At 35.3% G+C, this 23294-nt stretch overlaps 2 protein-coding genes across 2 annotated transcripts in view; one reads left to right on the forward strand and one right to left on the reverse strand.

Annotated features, from left to right (window-relative positions):
* The first annotated feature begins 1585 nt into the window (after positions 1-1585).
* On the forward strand, positions 1586-14066 carry ASPA (aspartoacylase). Its single transcript, XM_075168562.1, has 7 exons — positions 1586-1771; positions 3983-4245; positions 6678-6873; positions 8069-8162; positions 8952-9059; positions 10003-10112; positions 10649-14066. Exons 1-7 carry the CDS (start codon positions 1709-1711, stop codon positions 10859-10861), a joined length of 1047 nt encoding a protein of 348 aa, XP_075024663.1. The 5' UTR covers positions 1586-1708; the 3' UTR covers positions 10862-14066.
* Positions 14067-14333: 267 nt separating this feature from the next.
* The window catches only part of TRPV3 (transient receptor potential cation channel subfamily V member 3), a 31697-nt gene continuing 22736 nt past the window's right edge, over positions 14334-23294 (reverse strand). Inside the window, exons 7-18 of the mRNA XM_075168567.1 lie at positions 23130-23270; positions 22401-22681; positions 21485-21661; positions 20530-20688; positions 19960-20061; positions 19317-19390; positions 18222-18387; positions 17636-17702; positions 16989-17260; positions 16045-16157; positions 15333-15403; positions 14334-14428 (exon numbers count right to left, since the gene is read on the reverse strand). Of these exons, the coding sequence (XP_075024668.1) occupies positions 14334-14428; positions 15333-15403; positions 16045-16157; positions 16989-17260; positions 17636-17702; positions 18222-18387; positions 19317-19390; positions 19960-20061; positions 20530-20688; positions 21485-21661; positions 22401-22681; positions 23130-23270 (1718 nt within the window). The remainder of the gene's footprint in view (positions 14429-15332; positions 15404-16044; positions 16158-16988; positions 17261-17635; positions 17703-18221; positions 18388-19316; positions 19391-19959; positions 20062-20529; positions 20689-21484; positions 21662-22400; positions 22682-23129; positions 23271-23294) is intronic.

Here is a 23294-nt window from a genome sequence, read left to right on the forward strand (position 1 = left end):
TTAGGTACAGGAGTTTGCCATATTTGTTTTCTGATTAATCTACTTCTATAGTAAATGTCTGTGTATTACTGGATACATCCAGGATACTATACAGACTGTTGTGTAGCATTAGTTGCTGTTCTATCAGTTAGTTACTGGTGCATTTTGCCTTTAGTGGCATATGAATAATACTGCATACTTGTGTGTATAAACAATGTAAGACATTAGCTCTGCATTTATTTTGATTTGGCAGTTAACCATATGCAGCTATTAGAGACATTGATAAGAATGAAGCACAAGTATCTACCACAGCTAGACTAAGATCAATTCACTCTTTATTTCTGTGAGATACATCAATTACGTGTGACAACATTAGAGCAGCTTCTAGTTCATTGCTGTTACACAATTTAAACTATGCTAGCACTATGAAGCCTAATGGCCACCAGTAAGTGACATACTTGTAAAATAAAACCCCATAAACTTGACATTTGAGTTTATGAAGCAGTTTTGGTGTTGCAGAGGATTTTAGACTGTAGTGTTTTGCTTTTTGCCCTCTCTTGAAAATAAGCAACCAAAACCCTGAGCTAAAGCTGTAGAAAAAGGTAAGCTAAGGGTGGAAAACAGCAGATACCAGGGTAAGCCTCCGCCGTCCTTCACACAGCAGCAGTACCAGTCACAGGCTAAAGGCGTCTGAAGTCCTTGCTGGAGTCTGAAGGAGAGGGCTGAGATGAAGCCCGCCAAAAATAACGGACCAAACGGCCACGCTCTCGCGCCTGAGTGAGTGAGAAAAGGGCGGGAAGGGGCTGACCGCGCTCGCCGTTCAAAGGCGGCAGCGCAGCGCCCGCAGGCGCCGTTGGCCGCGGGAGGCCGTCAGTGAGGGGGCGTCGGGCGCCGCCGGCCCCGGCCCCGGCCCCGGCCCCGGCCCGGTCGGAAGCGGCCTGTCCCAAGCCGGGGAGAGCGCAGCGAGGAGGGCAGCTGGCAGGAACGGCTAAATTGGTCTTCTGTGGATTTAATTAATTATCTCGGTACCCGTGAAACTGGCCCACGTGGTGTCATGTTCAGCACTCAGAGAACCCGGGGCAGGAGCTGAATACCCACAAATGTGTGAACACAAACATGGATATAAATAAAACTATCGGCACTCTTCACGCTGTTTTTCTCTTCAACCACTATTCTGGGTTTTACACATGGCTGATTTCAACTGTGTAACTTCTGACTGGTTCCTGCGTAAAATCTTGGCACTCGGCAGGATGGGAGTCTGAACTTTTTTTTGTAATCCCAATTTTTGCTTCAGCCAGTGCCTTAGAAGGCTTTGGTGAGCCACGTTACACTTCTTGTATATCTACCTTTGTGGCATTGAAAGCTAGATTTCATTTAAGTTTTATTATTGTGTATGTTTTGCAGCTCGTGGCACACATTCTAAGCTTTCAGATGCACTACTAGATATTAGTATATAGTACATAAAAACAATCTGAATTCTTAATAAACTAAATATGGTCCTACATGATTTTTCAAAGTCTAAGTATTGGCAAGCACAGGAATAAGGGATTGGTCCCAGTGTTTAATTCAGAAGAGTGAAAGCTTTTCAAGTGTCTGCATTTATGCCACAAATTTGCGGGTACTTGTAATGTCCTGGGAGACCAGGAGTTAAAAGCTGTTTGGAAGTTAACGTGCTCTAAGGGTATAAAAGAAGCCTCCATGGCTCTAGTTCCTAAACTCATGTTTGGAAATGCACCGTATCTGTCCTAAGAAAGCTCTTCTTAAGAGACAAACTTCGTGCATGTTAAATGAGGTAAGTGCACAAACAATGTCTGTATTTCATTCAGCAGTTTGCAACGAATTATAACCATTACAGTACCACCAGCAATGAAAGATAAACTATATGTACTAGCACTGCATGTTTGCATTTTGCTGTTTACTCTTCAAACTGCTGTGGTGTTTAAATTCAGCAAACCAAGATTCAGAGCGTGAGTCATTTTTTCAGGCAGCGTGTAAATAGCCGTTTTGGCACCACTGCTAAAGAGACTGGGGTCAAAGGACAGTACAGAGTGTCCAGTGCTGTAAAATACAACTTCACTGCTTTGTTTAATAAATTACTTACTCTGATTAAATATCTGACAGCTTCTAAGTACAGGAGTAATACAGTTGAGTGTTTAAGTAAACAGTCTCTCTGTATTAACTCGCTGTAAGGTTCAGCAAATCTGTATGCATAAGCTGAAACAGAAAGAGCAACTTTTGTAGGAAATATATTCGTGGCAGAACTTGTCTAGATAAGTCCTAAGTTTAGCTTTCTTTTCGTAGACCTGCAGTCTATCAGCCTGGGTTATAAAGCCTCTCCCAGGCACTAGCCAAATACTCTTTCTGTCACTGGAGTATAATCTTGATAAAAAGGAATTGTTCAATGAACATTCTTTATTCCCTTGCAATGTAATATTTTTTATATTTATATTGTGTGTTGGATACTAATTGCAAATACTTCTGTCACAGCAGTAAAACTTATTTTCTGTTATTAAGACCTTTTATTCTAAATGTTTTGATCCTCATGATGGAAATTATGGCTGCTCTTGGGCTTAAGTTTCAGAAGCCTATCTGAATGTTGGAAATGGAAGAAATCAAGTTGTTGACTAAGGTTTTTTGAGGGAGAACACAACTATTGTCCCATTGTGGTCTATATTTGTTTCCTTTTTGTTGTGGTTTAACCCAGCAGGCAGCTAAACACCACACAGCCGCTCGCTCACTCCCCCCGCAGTGGGATGGAGGAGGGAATCAGAAGAAAAGTAAAACTTGTGGGTTGAGGTAAAGACCGTTTAATAGGACAGAAAAGGAAGGGAAAATAATAATAAAGTTAAAAGAATATACAAAATGAGTGATGCATAATGCAATCGCTGACCACCCACCAACCAATGCCCAGCCAGTTTCCGAGCAGCAGTCATTCCCCCCAGCCAACGCCCCCCATTTATATACTGATGTCATATGGTATGGAATACCCCTTTGGCCAGTTTGGGTCAGCTGTCCTGGCTGTGCCCCCTCCCAGCTTCTCGCTGGCAGGGCATGAGAAGCTGAAAAGTCCTTGACAAGTGTAAGCACTACTTAGCAACAACTAAAACATCAGTGTGTTATCAATATTGTTCTCATACTAAATCCAAAACACAGCACTGTACCAGCTCCTAGGAAAAAAATTAACTCTATCCCAGGCGAAACCAGGACACTTTTAAATAAGAGATTGCCGAAATTAGAAGGGTCATCACTGGCAAAGTTGTTTCAATGTGTTAAAGGTCTGTGTTAGCAGAGCCAGGAATACTAGTTAAGTCAGTTATGGATAAATTGCACTTTAATTTCAGCTAGTGTTTCTTCTAATCGCTGTTCTTCAGATATTATTAAACAAAAAAGGTAATACAAGCAACAACATGCTTTGAGGAACTCAGCTGTTCTTGTTATTTTAGATGAAAGGACTTGATGTTTCAGCATTATGTGTTGATCTAGAGCCAAGATATGATTCATTTTACTGTTTTTGCGCACTTTAGATCATTCTGCCCTTGTGTACTGTAATGTTTATGTAACTTCAAACATACATGAGTATACTTGTTACACCTAGTTTGCAATGCAAAAATGTCAGAGATATTTAAGTGCATTATTAAAGTTTACATTTAAAAAGTCTTTTCATACTGTCATTAGTACAAGATTTACCTATATATCATATATTAATAGAGATTCCCTGGAGAAGTTAACTTTTGAACTGTGTAACAGTACCATTAACAGACTTGGAGATATTACTAAATATGGTAAATGAAGGGGAGGGCTCCTCGGGAGGGAGGAGTGTCAGGTTAGCAACTCCCCGCCTCACAACGGGAGTCTAAAACTGTTAGAGAAATGTTAATTCACTTTCATTCACATCTGACCTAAACAGGCTTAAAGAATTTCCTATTTAAAAAAGTAAAAAGAATTTTTTTTTTTTTTTGAGACAAAAGTTTTACGTTATCATTATTTTCTGTTTTGCTTTCAGCAATTCTTAGAGCTGCTGAAAAGCATGACTTCCTCTTCTGCTGTTGATAAACCTCCGGTAAGACGGGTTGCTATCTTCGGGGGAACTCATGGCAATGAGTTATCAGGGGTATTTTTGGTCAAGCACTGGCAAGAGAATGGAGCTGAGATTCAAAGAACAGGAATGGAAGTGAAACCATTTCTTACCAACCCAAGAGCTGTGAAGAAGTGTACTAGATACATTGACTGTGATCTGAACCGTGTTTTTGACCCTGATAATCTTGGGTAAGAATAGTTGTACTTTCTGTTGTTTTACTTTTCTGATTTTTAAAATTGTAAGGAGCTTCCTCTCCAGATTAAAATGTTAACACAAGTTCCACTACTATTTTAACTGTGCAGTCACATAACTGAAATTACTGACCTTTAACCCAAAAAGAACAAATTGCATGAGTGTTAACAGATTCATTTTAAAACTATTGCTAGCAGAATGAGTCTCAAACCAACCATAATCTTAAACACAGCATTTAAAATCAGTATTAGATTAGCTGTATTTGTGTAAACTTAAGTATTACTGTTCTGAATTGCAAAGTCATTATTTCTCACATGTCGTCTTGTGCATTCAGCTTTGGAGCTCTTCTGAATACAACTATACTTGCAGGAAGATAGCAGATAAAAGCAATTTAAAGGTAGACATCTGAGTATCTGAAAGAATGGCATACAAATCAGGGAAGTGTATTTAATTTCAGTTATACACAGTAAAAGATGAAAACTTGAAATTATCTAAGTTAGAAATAATGTATTCTATGGCAAAATGATAGCCAAAAAGTCTCAATAATTTAACTGACTCATTATTTAGAAGAAATACAATCTATAATTACTGTAAAATAGTAATTGATTTTACATTTTTAATGGGGTTTTATGTGTCTCTGCTTTTGAGACATCTATTCCAGAGGTGTACTTTGCTGTGTAAACATTCTTATGCTTGGTATAGTTGCATGCTAAACTGGTAATTATGTTTCAGAAAGGACTTAATGGTAAAGGTAAATATCACTGAAAGAAATATGTATCACATATATTTTGTAAGCATGGTTATTCTTACCTTGCACGTCTTTTCATCTTAGAATTTTTTATATATAAGATAAACAGACTTTTTAACACATAAGTGTTGAGGCCATTCTTTTAATTGCTGACTTAGGATAAACGTATGAAAAAAAAGTGGGTTTGTTTGTTTTCAGCTGCTTTGAACATAGAACACTTGAAAAAATAGCAGATTAAGACACCTGCAGGTTGTCTTCATTTTTTAACTAATATTCCTCAGTAAATCCTATTAAGTTGCCCAGTCCTATTACAACACTACTGATTGTTTGGAATACCTTCACCTGATCCCTTTAAGTGTAGACCCTTTAAGTTTACAAATTATATTACAAAATAAGAAAAAGGAGAGTGAAATCCTGACACTACTGAAAGCAATGGTAGAAGTCCCATTGGCTTCGATAAGTATTCATTTAACAGTTGTATGTGAAGAAACTTTGAATTTCAAAGACAGAACTAAGGAATACAAAGGTAGATTATGTGATATACAGAATCATAAAAACAGAAAAAGAAGCTTGAGGGGCTCACGTAAAAATTCTAATCCACCTCACGTCCCACCAGTAGATCAACTGCATGTAGAAATTCCTAATAGATTATGTCTTGCCATTTCTAATGCTCCAGCAGTGGTGATCCCATAATTTTCCTCAGCAACCTCTTCTGATGCTTAAATATCCATGCAGTTAGTAAGGTGTTTTGTTAGTATTTAACAAAACTTTCTTTATGCAACTTAATACCAGTATTCCTTAAAAAATTAAAATATTATAAAGCTTGAGCTGTATTGAGAAAGAAAACTGAATTTAGCGCAAAAGATATTAGGTGTGTCCATATTGTACTTGGGTAGTATCCTAAGCCTGTCATCAAAACCATATTTGCTGTCTATGCGGAACAAGTCTGAACCTACAGCAGCTTTGTACACTGTTAATATGCAAGACAGATGTTTTTGTGTCATACATCAGTTTCCTATGGAGCCCTATAGGAAGGGCCTTCCTAAAGGAAGCAGATCTCAGACCTTTCCTTAGGCTAAGACCATTTTTTTAAAGTGTAGTACAGACATAGTCACCTGAGTATTAAAACTTTGGAGGAATAGATTTGAGGTAGCAAAATCTTCTATGAGCTTTGAGGGTCAGGAGGGCTCAAAACAATAGACTGTAAAAGCCTGATCAGAATATGAGAAGACAAGAAATAAAGCAAGTTACAAAAGACCTTGTGGCTGATGTCCAAGGTAAAAGGGCATGGACCGATATCTGAATACCGTCTTCAGTAGGAGGTGGATCCAGTCTTGGAAGTCGTTTAAGTCGTTGGTAAATTTTGAGTTAGTTTTCTGCATAAGGGGAAATTTTAGGATATAAAGAAATAAGAGAGAGGTAAATAGTCTCCAGCTAAAATCAGATTAAAAAATTCTTACTACCCTTCTGCACAAGATACATAATAATAAGACCTGTTTAACAATCATACTTGCTTTTTTCAACCACAAATTCATCAAGTTTTAACAGTTTGGTAATTAAATAGGTGATTTCAACTCCAGTCAATTACGGAATTAAAGTAAAAAGAAAAGGATATACATATTTTGTTGACTGTAAAGCCATGGAATGAGTTTAATAATTTCTTTGTACTGATATTAACAGCAGGACAGTGGTGGAAGATATTCCATATGAAGTGAGAAGGGCTCAGGAAATCAATCAGATATTTGGTCCAAAAGGTAGTGATGATGCGTATGACCTTATTTTTGACCTTCACAACACCACTTCTAACATGGGTGGTACCCTTATTCTTGAAAACTCCAGGGATGACTTTACAATTCAAATGTTTCATTATATCAAGGTAAAACTAATTTAAATGAACTATTAAAATAGATTATTAGTTGTAATGTTGTATTACTATATATTATTTTGTAGTTTCTTTAAATATACTATTTTTTATTCTGCAAAACTGTTTAAAATATTTAATCACTCATAGGATGGGTTTTTTAATCAGAGATAATTAATAATTTGATTATAATACCAGGAAATTCAGATCTGAACTCATCATAATCTTCATGTATTAAAATGAGTGTTAGTAAGACTGATGGGCAAAGAGGAATGCTTAGTATAACATCTATGAAAATGAATGTAAATTAATCTGCTTTCATACTGATCTGTCAGGAACTTGGATAAATTTGGATCACACATGCTAAATAGTTAAACATTAATTTTATGAAATAAAGACACAGAAAAAATAATGGAACTAGATAATGACAAATGTTCCCTTCATCAGTATTTATAGGAATAGTGATATGTCTTTAGAAGCTGTTTGATTCTGCTGTTCCTGAAGCTGATAAGTATTGGTAGAGTGAGGTTTGCAAAAGTGCTGGCTTAAGCGTAATCTGGCTGAAGTACTAGTGACCTAGACAATGACTGATGAAATCGAGGTTAGGCCAACAGTGTGGAATTTTAATTTTTTTTTTTCCTTAGAAACAAGGTATATTTTAACATTTGATTTTTTTCTTATTACGTGCATCCCATTTAAATGTTTATAAAATATTTGAAGATATAGAAAGCTTATGACTAGAATTATATGAAGAGCAATGGTAGGCAGTCATCAGGAAAGAGGCCCGAAATAGGCTTCTATGTTAAAAAAAGGTTAAAATAAGGCATAATTCACAATCTATGTCCCCATAAGAGAATCTAAGTCTAACACAAAAAATACTTGAAGTCTGCTTTACGGTATTTTGATTCTAAGTTTTGGAATACTGATGAGTAGATTTTTCTTCCTGTTAGCAATTTAAGGCTAGAACTGTCTTCAGTTATATTAGGAGACAGCAAAGTTCAGTGGAGCATGCCTGGCATGAGTTAATGGAAAGGAGACCAACAAATACAGCTTTGTACGTTTTCTAAAGATGTCCTACTTCTTTGAAGGCCATGAAATAAAGGCAACATATTGAAGACATTGTGTAAATCACTTCTGCATCGGTAATCTTTTGTGGCACAACATTTTTAAATATTTGCATAACAAAGAAATTTTTAAACAATCTCCACAGAATGCTTTGGCTCCAGAACGCTGTCCTGTTTTGCTGATTGAACATCCTAGCTTGAAATATGCAACAACTCGATCTGTAGCAAAACATCCTGTTGGTAAATATGAAAAATAAAGACTATTTTAACCCGCCATAAATTATTTTAAAATATGCTTGTTCCAGATCTGTTCATTTCATTATGTTATACAGAGTGCTTTGATCACCAGTAGCTATTTGTTTGACAATATATTTACCGAATCAAATGTATACGATTATCTCTTCTTCTGAAGATTTCTGATTTATACTTGGCTTACAAAATATAGAAGCCAGATGGAAAGTCTTAAACTCAGTTAACCCACTGTTTGCCGAAAATATTTATAATATATGAGGATAAGGAAGAAGTAACAGCTTCAGAAAATAAATGTTTATGTCCTCTAAATAAGCCTTGGCTGAACTGCTGGTTGTTAGCCAAGAAGAGGAAAAGAGAAGATGTGATAAAGGAAGGGGGAAATGATGTTCTGCATGGAAGTGGTTAACTTTTTCATTTATGGACTCAAAACCATAACCATAGAAAAAAAAATCATTACTTTGCTTTTCATATTAAACAATGAGTTCTCTAAAATGCAGCATGGAAAGATAGGATGAAGAAAAGAATAACAAAAACGAATATATATAGTGACTCTTTCTCTTACCCTAGTAGCACACTCAAAAACGTGCATATGGTTCTTTAAACTGATCCTGACTGGTGAGCTAAATTTTCTGCTTGCCTTAAAAATCATGTAACTCTGTACTTTACAATTCCTCTTAAACATAAAACACATACCCAAACAGACATCTATTTTTGCTGTGTAATCTAAGCATGTGAAATATTACGGCTATATTAATAACCTCCCTCATGTGCAAACAGGTGTGGAGGTGGGTCCCCAGCCACAAGGTGTTGTTAGAGCTGATACTTTGGACAAAATGAGGAAGATTGTCAAACATGGCCTTGATTTTGTGCAACTTTTTAATGAAGGTAGAGTAAGTAATGAGAGAATATAGCCTCCTGTGTCATATTAGTGGACTATTTCAGGAGAATATTTTTTTAAAACAATAGGTTGGGCTACAACATTTTACAGTTAAACAGGTAAAAGGAGGTGGGGGGAGTAGGATTGTTCTCCAGACCACCTAAGTGTGGCATCAGAAAGTCAGAATTCCTGCATAGCTCCTCCTTTGGTTAGCTTTAAGGATATTTCCTCTTTCTGAAGATTCAATAAATGTACTTGATCTTAATCTCACAGTTGCTTTCAGAATCTGAAATACTAGCTAACAGCATTTGTATAGTAGTATGTACATGGAGAACATACATAAATTAATACTAAGAAGGAAGTGTTTAATTTACATGCCTTCTGTGCATTGTTATCTAAAATTAAAGTCAATAAATTTTGTAAGATTTTGTTATACCTGTGTACTATCTAAAATACATACTGACAAAAGTAGGTGTTTAAAATTCTTTTAAAGTACATTTTGTCAGTGGGCTTTTTGTGGAAGTAGAAGGAAAAGAATATAGTTGTGCATGTCAGAATCTCCATTATTGTGTTGGAATGGTAAAGATTAAATAGCACTGATAGCATTCTGTGTTGTGCAGCACTGTCAAACACAGGCCTTTCATAGATTTCTTCATCTACAAAATACATCTTTTTAAGTATACAGTGAACAGTCACATTTCAGCACCAAATTTAAATCTGGGCTTCATAAGCTACTGTACATGACTGGACAATCTTTCTGCAACTTAGCTTCAAGGGGACAAAAAATCTGGAGCTAGACATTTTTATGATATATGGGCTAATCATTAGTGTGTAAACTTTGACGAGGTAGAACCTTATGATTTAAGCCATTCCAAAGAGAATAAATAATGCATTGTTCTTTTTAACAGGCAGTTGTTCATTCTGACATTAAATTACATTTATTCTTTCTAGGAAAGGAATTTCCACCATGTACAATTGAGGTTTTTAAAATAATGGAGAAAGTAGATTATCCCAGGAATAAGAATGATGAAGTTATTGCTATTATTCACCCTAAACTGCAGGTAAATTCTAAAATAGTTTCCATTTGTGACATTTTATAAGTATTCCTATGTTGCTTCTGCTACATTGTAGTATATTTTAATAGTAAATACTTAAAATTACAATATTGCCAATGGGTTTATTGAATACTTTAGACCTTCCCTGTAGTAAGTTCTGTCATTAAGGTCATACAGCATTTCAGTAACTCACTTGGGAATCACTGAATCTAACATCACTTTTGAATCTAAAACTGAAAAGAAAAAGACAATAAGATAGCTTATATTCTAAAATATGAATCTAATTTTGAATTTGAAAATGAGGGTCTGATTTTAATCAATTGTGAGCATATGCAGTTTCCTTTTAGTTCATCTTTACCAGTGATTTCTATACAAGCCTGAAAACGAGGGCCTGAAATTACATACTGAAGATTAAAAGGAATTCTTTTAAAAGCTTTTGCCATAAACTGGAGAGATATAATTATTGAGCATAAGCTCAGAAATCACATGAAATATACAAAAACTTGAAAGTAAATATATTCTATTTATTTTCTTTCTCTAAGGATCAAGACTGGCAGCCACTGAACAATGGGGATCCTCTATTTTTGACTCTTGATGGAGAAGTAATTGCATATAAAGGGGACTGTACAATCTATCCAACATTTATTAACGAAGCTGCATATTATGAAAAGAAACAAGCTTTTGTAAAAACAGTAAAAATGAAACTCTCTGCAAAACACACCAGATGCTCAGTCTTAGACCAGAACACTTCTTAAAAACTTATTACAGATTTTCAATACAAAAAGTAGATTTCTTCTCTGTGAAATCCAGTGTCATTCAGTAGTAAATATGGAATAAATAAATAAATGCAGAATCTAATTTTAAATTGTAATTTAATTAACATTGCTGAGCACTTTTAAGATGAAACATACTGTCATAATGCTAATTATGATTGTTTACTTGTTCTAATACATTACTATAGATGCAAAGAATAAATATTATTTTTATGAAGTTTGTTAGTTCACATTATATAAAATGATTAAATAATGTACATGGGTTAGCGGCTATAAAATTTATATCTAGCATCATATAGAAAGATGCTTATCCACAAAACTGCATTATATAAGAAAATTACAGCATTTCTACTTTATAACCCCAAACCTCCAATACTTTTTAAAATGAGGTGATCCTTGAAACTAAATCCGCAGATAAACATACAAAATATGAGACAAAGGAAAAGCTAGGGAGAGAGAAACAGAGTGAGGGTATGTATATTCAAACTCTTTTGTATTACCTGCATTTGTGACTAACCCTTACTGCGCTGAAGTGTAAGCCTCAGGGTTTGTTTTGTTTTTCTTTTTATACTTATGAAGATATAAAACAAGCTAAAACCATATGATTTATGAGAAAAACACACTAAAATGAAATGTAAAGCTTTTTAAATTTAAAGCATTACAAGATTAATTCAAGCTGTTTCTGATTTAACATTAATTTAAAGACAAAAAGTTTGAATTCTGAAATTATCTAGAAGTTGGAAACATACTGGAGCAATATTCAAATTCAGGAAAAAACTTTGAAGAAAGTTTCTATTGCAATGGGGACAAGAGAAGTTTATAGCTTTATAACTTTCTAGGTGTATCCACGTACTGCTTATAACATTTTCCAAATAAAATTTTAACCAACTGTTGTACCCCAAAAGTTTTCAATGAAGAAGGCAAGATTAGGTAATTACTCAGGTTTTGATGAAGAGCAATGCACAAACCATACCTGAGTATTTCAGAATGGAACTTAAGAATGCCATATGGGGAGACTTCTCAGAATTTTGAGACTGACTTGTTCTGTATTTGTAGAGAGAAAGCCTGTCATAGTAGCTGAAAAAGAGAAGAAAATGGCGATTTAATTAATTTTCTAAAGTTGTTCTTAACATATTTGACAATAATTTGGGACAGAGAAAACATTAAGAACTTTGCATAAGGACACAATTAGCTATTTACTGAAAGATTCATTGCCTAGATAAGCCCCAAATGATATCTTTTGAAAAGTGATGTCTTCCTTATTTACTTACTAGGCCAAAATCTTTTTTCCTTGCTTTGTGTAACTCCTATGGCAATAAAATAAAAACACAGGACAGAATGTTTATTGAATTACAAGTTTTATTTCTTTAATTTAAATAAACATAGTATAAAAAGTACAGAATTATCTGTTGTAGTCATTATTCATAGTGTTCTCGGTAAGAGCCTTGAGATAGGAGACAGTATGTGTGATCTGGCAGGGCTCTGTGGCCACAAAAGGAAGGTATTTTCTCAGAACTTTTAGAAACAAACCCCCAGCTTCTTCCTCAGTTTTATTGTACAGTTTTGTACCTGGACATTGGCATAGCACATTCCTTACATTTTTTTTATGTCTTCCCTGTTTTATAGCTACAACTACAGAGTGACCTCAGTGCAGCGCAGAGATATCTGAACTTGTTTTCAGTGACAAGTCTCCCCATAGCAACACGGAGTATAGCGCAGGCTAGTTTATTCTGGTTCCTGAGTATATGTGAAGAGGTTTTTTTTTTTTTTTGTACAAAAACTGGCACTAAAAAGAATCCAAACGGAACTGCATAGTCCTAAGGCAATATTCTTTGTTGGCAGTTTCAATGCAAAATTAAGTAGCAAAGATGAAAGATTCCAAGACCACAGGAATTTTTTTTCTCATACTCACATATCCTAAGAAGGCCAAACAATGCTCCGATATTACATTGGTCTATTGATACACATAAATGTCCTTCCCCTCAAATTCCTATGTCCTGTAAAAACATAATTGAATTTAAGATTTCAATTTGATCCCAATCCATCCAGGCCATACATGGTAGGAAATACAGGATACGGCATCTATAGAAGACCAGTTGGGGAGCGAGAACCATGTTCACCATTCCCGCAAATAGCTTTGCACTATCCTTTCCGCTGGAGAGCTCCCTCACGCTCTCGTCTGTGTTAAGAAAGTCTTTTGGATCATTTTGCCCACAGCAGGCTTAGCTGTAAGAATCCAATGCAATTCATATTATCATCCAAACACAGAACAGAATTCACCTGAGTCTTTCCTAAATAGCACCTTTAAAACAGGCACCAAATGAATATGTATGATGAAAACCCATGACACTGAAGACACATAATGTATTAATTGAAATTTAAAAGTACATAGAACAAGTATTTCTTTTTACACATACACACATAAAATAGAAAAGTAAAAATATAATTCATAGTACTAGATCATCACAGGTAATGAAACAAAAAGTGCTACAGAAATGCATTACGTAGTCCTCTGAATAAAAAAAAAGCTTTAGAAGTCAGCAATTGCATTGCATTTAACTTATTTTGTTAATTTCTGGAAGAAATACTGACTTCTTATTTTCCTGAAGTGATTGAATATAGAAATTAATTTACTTTTAAACTCAAAGAACTTGTGATGTGATAACTTTTTTTTTTATGCAGCAAGGTACAACAGCATGGAAAAGCTGAGTAGGAAAGTGAAGACCTTGTGACTCAAATACGCTCCATCATGAATTACGTTTCTGCCCTATTATTTTATGGGAAGGCATATATACATAGTAATAAATAAAAAGGAGTAAAACCACATTATACCCCAGGGATGACATACAGGAAGACAGATCAGGCAAAGCTAACGAGACCTGAAGAGGCTTTCTCCAACTTGCGGGATCAAGCCTCCAATAACACTGACAGTCAATACAAAAGCTTCAAATGTATCCAGAACATTGTTATTTCAAAATAACATACTTCATTTAGTAGTCTTCAGACTTGAAATGCCTTTCTTTTCTCCATGAGAAGAACTTAACATTTTTCAGTGTACAAAATGTTTCTCCTGAGTTAGAGATTCCAAAAGACAGCGGATTGGGATCACGATGATCTTAATTTTCCACAAAAGGAAGAAATATCTCACATTTGACCTTTTTTATCCAGTAAAAAGTCTAGCGCCAAGTTTCAGTAGCGTCATGCAATCCAAGTAGCATCCAAGTCATGCAAACTTGGACAGCAATGGTTTTCAAGAGGCTCAAAATTGAACCGGTGAAATAGTCCATTTTATTTTAGCTTAGCTGCCCTGATTAAATGGGTTAAAGTCATCACACCATGGCACTGAAAGTTTGTGTTCCAGCTGGTTACAGCTGTCCAAAATATCAACAAAGCTTTCAGCATCCACTGCTGATGCTTTTAGCCTTCAGAACACCACGTATCAAATACAGCACAACTAAACAGAAGTTTCAGGCAAATCATCCATTTCTTCAAACGTATTCAGGGTGTTTTTGCTATTAGTTCTTGAATTATCTTGAACTTTGCTTGGATCTGCAAAAAAAATGCATTATAAACAAAACAGGGTATGGTAGAAACTGTATATGCAAGATCAAATTTTTGCACGTCTATTTTTTGTTTAAAACACATGCATTTATTTAAACAGCAAGTTGTCAGTTTACTACCATATTTTATACAAAAATTTTTCTGTCTGCCCCTTTTCATTACTACTGAGATCATTTACTAAAGCAATATAAATGCTAATTGACTCAAAACCAAACTTCAGAACAAGTCTCCCAGATCCTCATATGCCCCTATCGTAAACTGATGCCTGCTGCCAGAAGGACATCTGACACCTCAAAGTTAGGTCATTTCTCTATTACACTTCCAACACTGTCAGCAGATGGGTATCTCGAATTTCCTGGTCAGCATTCAGGAGGGGCTGTTTGTCATCCAATATACATCGCAAAACAAACATGAATGTTCCAGCGTTAAAACCAGCAGACTATAGTTTGTCAGATAGAATCAGTCCAATTTCTTCCCAAATTTTGCAATCCTACATGTAACTATTTAAGGACTAAAAGTACTTTGTGACAACTTTTTCAAAATAATATTTTCTGTTTATTAGTGTGTTCTCCAGCCTTACACCATTCAAATACCATAAGAGAATGTAAAACTTAGATCAACATAACTTCTTAGAGAAAAATAAAGAAAAGGTAAAACCACCATGTTTTGATGCCAAGGTGTAAATAATGAGAGTTTGTAACCAACCCTCTCTCCAAATCTTTAAAAATAATTTAACACCCCTACCATATTAGCCATGAGTTTCCCTAGCACTAAAGTGTGGCTGAATATCTAGCTTATGAGAGTTTATATTTTTAAAGGTATAAAACTATATCAAAGCATTTCTAAGAAAAAAATGATTTCACAAATATGGTGGTGTAAAATTCTGTAGTACCTGTTGGCCCTGGATCTTCATTAATAAATGAAACATGTGTTTTCCACTCGGTCCATTTCACTTCATTAATCCTGTTTATATCGTATATAAGTTGTGTTATTAGCATACATTATCTCCCAGCTACATAGCTGCAGTTCCCCTTTTATTTCTTTATTCCTTCTTGGGATTGTCATACTTTACCATCAACACCTGCTTTGCTAGTACTAAAAGGCTGAATGTCTTTTGCAGTGTTATGTACTATATGAAGATGAGAATAATACTAAGACTACTTCACAATGTGTGAAATTATAAGTACAGTCTTGAAACTCACCTTACCTATTTAAGTATTTTTCATAAAACAGCATAGTAATATTTTCTTTAATGTGGTAATCATCAATTAGCGATCAATTTAAATATAATTACTTTTAAGCTAACATTCGAAGGAGATTATGACAAAATACATTTACTGCAAGCAGACTTCATACTTGTACATTAAAAACATATGAAGTTGAAAATCTGTTTTCTTACCAAAAAATTGTCTACATAAAAAAACCTATACATTTTCCCTTTTTTTAAACAATTAGTTATAACTGAAAAAAACAAATGGGATTTTTGTACACCTGATATAATTTGTAGAGATGTAGAAATATTTTAGAAAGGCTTTTGAGGAGAAATAACCTTGAAGAAACATACAGAGCAGAATTGATAGCACAGTATTCTAGCTTTACTTTACCTTAAACACACCCTGCTGTCGTTTTCAGCCACTTTACACCGTTCTCCTAGTTGGAATTTTTTCCTCAAACATTTTGGTAAGAATTTTTCAAATTCCAAAATAGTTCTGGCTCTCTATTAACAATAAATAGTAACACAAGTGTCGTTAACCTTATTCAAAATTATGTGATTTCATAGCATATACAGTTTGCAGGCTCCATGTTTCATTAAAACATGTCATGCCTCCATCCACCATCTATAACCAACACCGATTCCAACAATAGTAAATAATATGGCATGCCACTTATTTGGCATGTGCAAATAGGGAGTCCATAGCTTTCTCCAGTTAGCCCCACCGCAGAAGGCATACTCGGAGAAGAATCAAGAAATCTCACTAGACTCAGTGTTTAGGGTTTAATGCTAAACACCTTCATGCAACACCCTGCCACAGGGATATATATAACGTGTAGTGGGATGCTGCCCACCACAGAAAGCAACTCCAATCCTAATCATGACTGTGTTCTCGATGACAGCTTGAGACTCAGAGCTGTATAGCCTTGGTAAAAGACCAGGCTCAGATAAGGTATGAGAAATTGGAATGAACTCATGCATTGCTCAGACTCAAGGGATGGAATAGCAGAACCTGCTGTGTTACAGATTTCTGGGCAGATAATGAAACACACCTTCCTCCTGACTATCAAGGGGAATGAAAGTCATAAAGGTATGTGGCAGTGCATGAGGTTGAAAATCTGAGCCATAAGATTACCTTTAAGATAGTTGTTAATTCTGAAGTTATTACAATACTAGAATTACTTATTTCCATTATTTGTACACATATACAAATGGGGATTATCATTGTTCATACCTAACCCCTTCTGTCAGCATGAGAAGTTACCATAGGTACAGCTCAAAAGATTTTAGCCAATGCATCTATACTTCACTAAGCAAACTACCTCACAAACAAACCTGGAGTTTCCAGATGTGCTCACTCTCTTTAGAAATATCTTCCACTGTTTCTCCCATTAATGCAATCAGCATGTTCAAGAGAAGAACAAAAGTCAACACAACATAAGTTATGAGGAGCAAAAGAAATAGCACAGGATACTTTGAATTTTGCTGGATCTCCAGATCACCCAGTCCTAGGGTGAGCTTAAAAAGATCCATCAGAACAGGTCCCAGACTGCTGTTGGAATGGCATTCACTGCCATCTTGGCAAGTTTCAATCAATGCAGCAAGAGCTGAGAAGAAAGCACGAGAAAATTTTAATGACAATAATGCTTTATGTATACATGGCATTTTATCCTAAAGAATTCAAAATGCACTGCTTAATAAAGAGCTAGAGCTGCCCAGCAACATACACAGCAGCAGCGAGATGACAGATTACCAAGAAGCAGAAAGAGCCCACGTCCAAATGAAATTGCAGGCAATTGAGCAAGCGCCAAATTACTTATCTGTTCAGACAGTCTCTAGACAGTTTAAATCTCTAAACTTGGCTTTTTAATATCCAGAAGAAACCCCAACATGAGCTCTCATGACAAAAGGGTTCTTATTCATAATAATGCTAAAATTTTTACTCACACAGAGCATCAGTGCTTTTCTCCAGTAATATTTACCTACGCCAAATCCCAGCAAAAACACGATATAGACAACTAAAAATTTTATCACATCTTGCAGGATGACCTAAAAATTAAATTAAATATTCATCAGAAATGAAAATTGAGAACTAGTTTTATGCTTATGAATTCTGCAGGGATACAGGTGTGGTACACACTAAAGTGTCAGATTGCTTTCATTAAGCAAACTGGCTGTAGTCTCAGTGAGAAACCCAGAGGAGATTTACGTCTGATTTTTTATCTCATGACTGAGCGCCTGGTGTGTTGTGTACTTCCAAGGGTGACTAACTCTGTACAATATAGGCATTACAGCATATGATGCAATTAAATAGCAGAACTACATTAGCTGAAGAAAACACAAGTTACTTACATATTTAATATAATAAAATGTTAATTTTAAGATATAAACTAGTTTCTGCCATTGAAGTTATATAGTGCATTCTGCTGAAATAATACGTGCTGAAAATAAGAAATTTCAATATGAACTATAAAATACATCTAAATTGCTGAATATGCTTGACTGGGATTGTATCATAATAAGCAAGCATCATAACAAGACAGGTAAAACAAAACAAAACAAACTTGCCTTTTGAATCATAACACTGTAAATGCCCATGGACTGGAAACCTCTGGTGAAATAGAGCATATTAGCCCATCCTAGGGCCATTGCCAAAACAAGACACACGAGGTGTTCTTTGTAGGAAAACAAGTACAAAAAGACAGAGAAGATCACAAGCAAAGCTTGTATAAAACTGTTAAAAAACAAACACATGTATGTAAAAGGGAAATTACTAGCACAAAACCAACAACATAATGGAAAAATATGAAAACATTGCTTCTGTTCTCCCCTATGAACATTACCATTATAGTTTAACAATAAAATAGATGAGTACAGGTAGTATAAGTATGTTAACAAATTAGGATTATATTTATTAAAGCTTACTTTAAGTGAACTACTCTCCCCAAAATAGCTGGTCAGTGCAGATTTTGCTGACAAAGACATTAAGAATTCTTAATAGTATCTTTGAAGCCATTTCATTCAAGCTTTAGCTTAATGAATTGTCAGAATCATTACAGGTTTTCCATGAATGAGGAAGACACTAGTAGAAGGTGTGATGTGCTGTGATAGGATGTAGACCAGATTCTCAGCAGCACAAGATTGGTATCAGTGTGGTTGTAGGAGGAGGAAGAAAGGTAAAGTTAAGCCACCTCTCTTTTTATTGATCCTACAATCATATGCTAGAAATGAGAGGGAATCATCTGCGCTTTATCTAGGCCAGCTGATGGGATACTCCCAGCCGCCATCTGAACCAGCTTTATGCTATTTTTCCTTCCTGAAGGAGTCGAGAGGAGTGTGAAACTATATCTGGTTTATTAACCAGGTTTCTTAAACACATTTCTCTATATACAGCTCTAAAGAGATACAGCATCAGGAGAAGCTAAAGACAGTACTGTACTTTGGAAAAAATCCAGTCTGTACACATCAACTCCCAGCATCGTTACCAACCCGTGCAACCGTTAGTGTGTGTACAGAAAAGCTGCATGTAAGATTACGTCCATCCCCCTAAAAACTGATAATCTAGAGAAAAACTGAGCATCTGCTACAGGAGTACATTCTCTGTGACCATGAGATAGATAAGCATTTTATACATAGTATAAAATATATGCATGACAGACTTACAATGCAAAATGGAACCACGCATCAGAGAGAATTGACTGCAGGTCTGAGGGCCTAAGCAGAAAGATGGCTACACTCTATGTAGACAGATACATAAAATACAGAAATGGTAGTAAGAGAAAGCAGGCCTCAAAACTGATTTTTCAAAATAATTTAACTGAAGTTGGTCTTCTAAAAAAGTCAGTCTACTGATGAGACATAACTTCTAGAATTAAAAATCTTTTTATAGGGCTGTAACTTCCAAGTTTAAATTTCTGTCATCTCTGGCATAATTTAACAGTTAGTTACTGTTTTTAATTACTTATAGTATATGGTAAAAATTATACCCTGTTTTTTTCCCATTACAAGTTCTAATTTAACAGTGTCCTTAAAGCCAGTAATTTGACAACATTGATGTTATACAAATATAAAATCTGTCTTGATAATTTGAAAGGAAAACACCCTCGTATTTGCTTCACAGAGCAATACAGTTATATTCAAATATATATTCTCGGTCATTCTGAATAAGTGATGTATTGTGACAAAGACTTTTAGACATTATGCATATAAAGATACTCCAAACATATTTCCAGATCATCATCAGTGTATTCATAAATTTAGAGTTCTTTACCTATTTTGTTACGTATTTGTTATTAAAAAGTCTTACCTCTTTTATGGCTAAAAATATTGCTCCTAACATAACCATCACCTGTCCCGATAACTGCAGCCATCCCACACCACGTGTTAGAGCTAGTGGATAAGGTGGAGCCTGTAAGACAGGTCCAAAATGAAAGACTGAGTTCCATACCTGAAGCGTAAAAGGCAAAGTAACAGGAAGCCTCATGTATGTAGCTCTCTGGGTACCTAATTTCTTCCTTTTCACTGAGAGTTTTCTTCATGGTGGATATACAGAATCGGCCCCCTAACACGTATATTTGAAATGCCAGAAGTTCCTTTCTTAAAAGAAAAACAAAAAATCCTCCCCACACTTTTAGAAGTTTAACTACCTGTCTTTGTATTATGTATTTGTATTTTGGGTCACTTTCACAAAATGCAAATCTCCTCTATTACTGCTGCTCTTCCTTCCAGATACAAAGACCTGATGTGGGAGAACCTGGTCTCACTACAGCCAGATATTCTGATATCTATGTTTGGTTTAGCATTTTAAATACAATTCAGGAAATACTATTGCATTTTAAGGCAGTAAAATTTGCTGAGATTAAGTTGCTGTACTCACTTCATTTTCATTAGGCCTGTGGTAGGAAACTAACGTTAGCGTTACGTTGTATAGGAAATAAAAACAACATGACATAAATAACATGTGTCGTGCAAACTTCTTCCATTTCATTCGCAGGAGTGAATTCAGAGGCTCCAAAGTCAGCATTTCATGACGATTCTATAGGGAAAAAAACAATTAAGATTTGAACTTGCCACCCATAAGGAAACGGAGATCATTTCAGGCATGTATTTTCTGTATTTCATTCAGTATCTGTCCTTGCTGATCTAGAAACACATCTACGCTCAGACCCTAACACATCATATATGTCAGACCCTAACCTGACAGGATACAACGGGACAACTCCGACTCACGCTGGGATAACCTGCCATACTCCGGTAAATTATGATTGAGCTAAAAATGTAATGTGAACTTCTGGTCTTGCTTCCTACAGAAGTTTTATGGCAGTATTTGAATTTAGCAAACGTAAAATTCTGGCTTTGAAAAGCTAACATCCTGTGATAAGGTCCTTCCTAAATGCCTAAAATACATACCTGTTAAGTAAAGTTTACAACTTTAGACAGAGTATTCTCATAAATTATTTCTATTTGCTTGCCCTGTTCTCATGCACTATCTTAGGCAGCTACTAATGGCCACTCCACAGAGACAAGACAGTAGCTTTGGTCTGACCAGCTGGGCCATATTTATGTTCCTATGCAAGGCAAATTAAGGCTTCAAATGTAGAAAAAACAGTCCCAAAATGCCTAGCCAGTGTTTCAGGAGCTGAATGCATATTCACTGACAGTTGACAATCTACAGAAGTATAAAATTCATCTTGCTCCTGATACAAAACTGAGAACCAAAAATTATTGTTTACTATTTTACAAGTAATTCAGTCAAATGTATAGGCTAACACATCTGAAATCAATGTACTGCTAGAAAAGATATATATATATTTTAGAAATAGGTAACTTACACCAATATTCGTATTATAGACAATAATTTCCAATACTGAATTGTCTGTGGTGGTATCTAGTTCTGTCAGATCGTAAAGAGAAGATTGAACAGGACCATAAGCCCAGTCTGTGAATTTTCTTGACAGGCTCCTGTTAGGCTTATCTCTTATCTCTCTGCTCAGGATATATTTCAGAATCTAAAACATTAACAGAATCATTTGTAAGCAGATGCATTCTTCATGGGAGAGGAGAAAGCACACATACACACTTGCCAAAACCCCTACCTTTTAACTATCACATTTTCTACAGTAGTGCAATTCAATGTATTTGTAATTCTGTTAATTCCGTAAGCGGTGTTAGAGATGATAGACCTCTAGGAACCAAATACAGTATTTTAATGCCTCTGGATTTTCTGTCAGAGACATTTTTCTAAAGGATGAAAGCACAATTTTCCATGCATTCGCATTTATATCTTCCTTTATCTTAATCAATTACTTTCTAAATTATCCCATTGGCAATTCTTTACTACAATACAGTTGATTTATGAGCGCCAAATTCTACAGTAGTATAACAGAGCAGTTCTAGTGAGTTTTCTGAAATTATTCAAAGACTGTATATTGTAAAAGTGTAGTGTAATAAATGCAGAATTTCTGAGTTTCTGTACAACAGAAGGGTTTGCAAGGCTGTTTTTAAACAGCATGTGCATTTTGTACAGAGAGGGGTTGTTAGAGGGAAACTTTGAAGGGTAGAAGCAACATTGCAATAGAAATATTTGCTTGTATTTTGAACAAAATTAGCTCACCAAATACTGATACATAGTACAGCATAACCAGCAGGGAAAACTATATGTCAGAGCACTAATGTCTGAGTACATAGTTAGCCTTGACTCTTTCTCCATACTTAATTTCTCTTAGATGCTACTGAAATAATACCCACCTCTAATTTCCCAGTTTTTGCAGCTAATTGTAGCGGTGTCAAACCCTCCTTATTCTTTGTTTTTTCCAAATTTCTGTCTTTACTTTTCAACAAAATCATATCATACATTCTGATTACAAAGTCATTCTGGGTTTTAAAGTCCTCTGCCACAGTAACTAATGCATGGAGGATATTGTTTCCTCTGGAATCCTGAGAAGCAATATTAGTCCTGGTATTGTCCATTAAGAGCTGAATTATGTCTGGTTGATTGGTACATGCAGCTAACGCCAGTGCAGTTTCACCTACAAAATTATAAAATGTAACGCATTCATGTTTTATTACAAGCATTCAAATCATGTTATGAAAAAGTGACTGTGTTAAGCATCTTAATATATGAAAGCACATTTACATACTGATTGTATTGAATTTAGCTCTTGTTTTATAAAAGCTTAATTTGCATGAAAACATTTGGATAAAATCTTCAAAATCAAATTTGTTACATTTTATTTGCCATTCAGCATTTACTTTTTTTTGTAAATGTTTTACAATTATTTCTGAGTGTTTATAATACATTGCACTCTGGCAAGTTACTTTTACAAAAGGTACTATGCCATTTTTATATCTTGTGATGTCAGTTTCCTAATCTAGGTTTAGCTACAGTAATGATTCACGCTTGCCTGTCTTCCATACTGTCTTAATTGTTTGGGTATTCCTTCCTTACTTTTCCAGAGAGATTGCATTTCCACTTACCAAAATAAAAGCCTTCATGCTTGTGTTTGGGATTAAAGAAAATACCCTGGGCATAAGCATTGACATCAGCTCCTTTTTCTATAAGGCTCTGAGTTATTTCATATTGTCTTCTTTCAATGGCAATATTTAGAGCTGTCTGGCCTGAAACAACAGATGCAGGTATTT

Source organism: Calonectris borealis, chromosome 19, assembly GCF_964195595.1.
Source record: "Calonectris borealis chromosome 19, bCalBor7.hap1.2, whole genome shotgun sequence".
Lineage (NCBI taxonomy): Eukaryota > Metazoa > Chordata > Aves > Procellariiformes > Procellariidae > Calonectris > Calonectris borealis.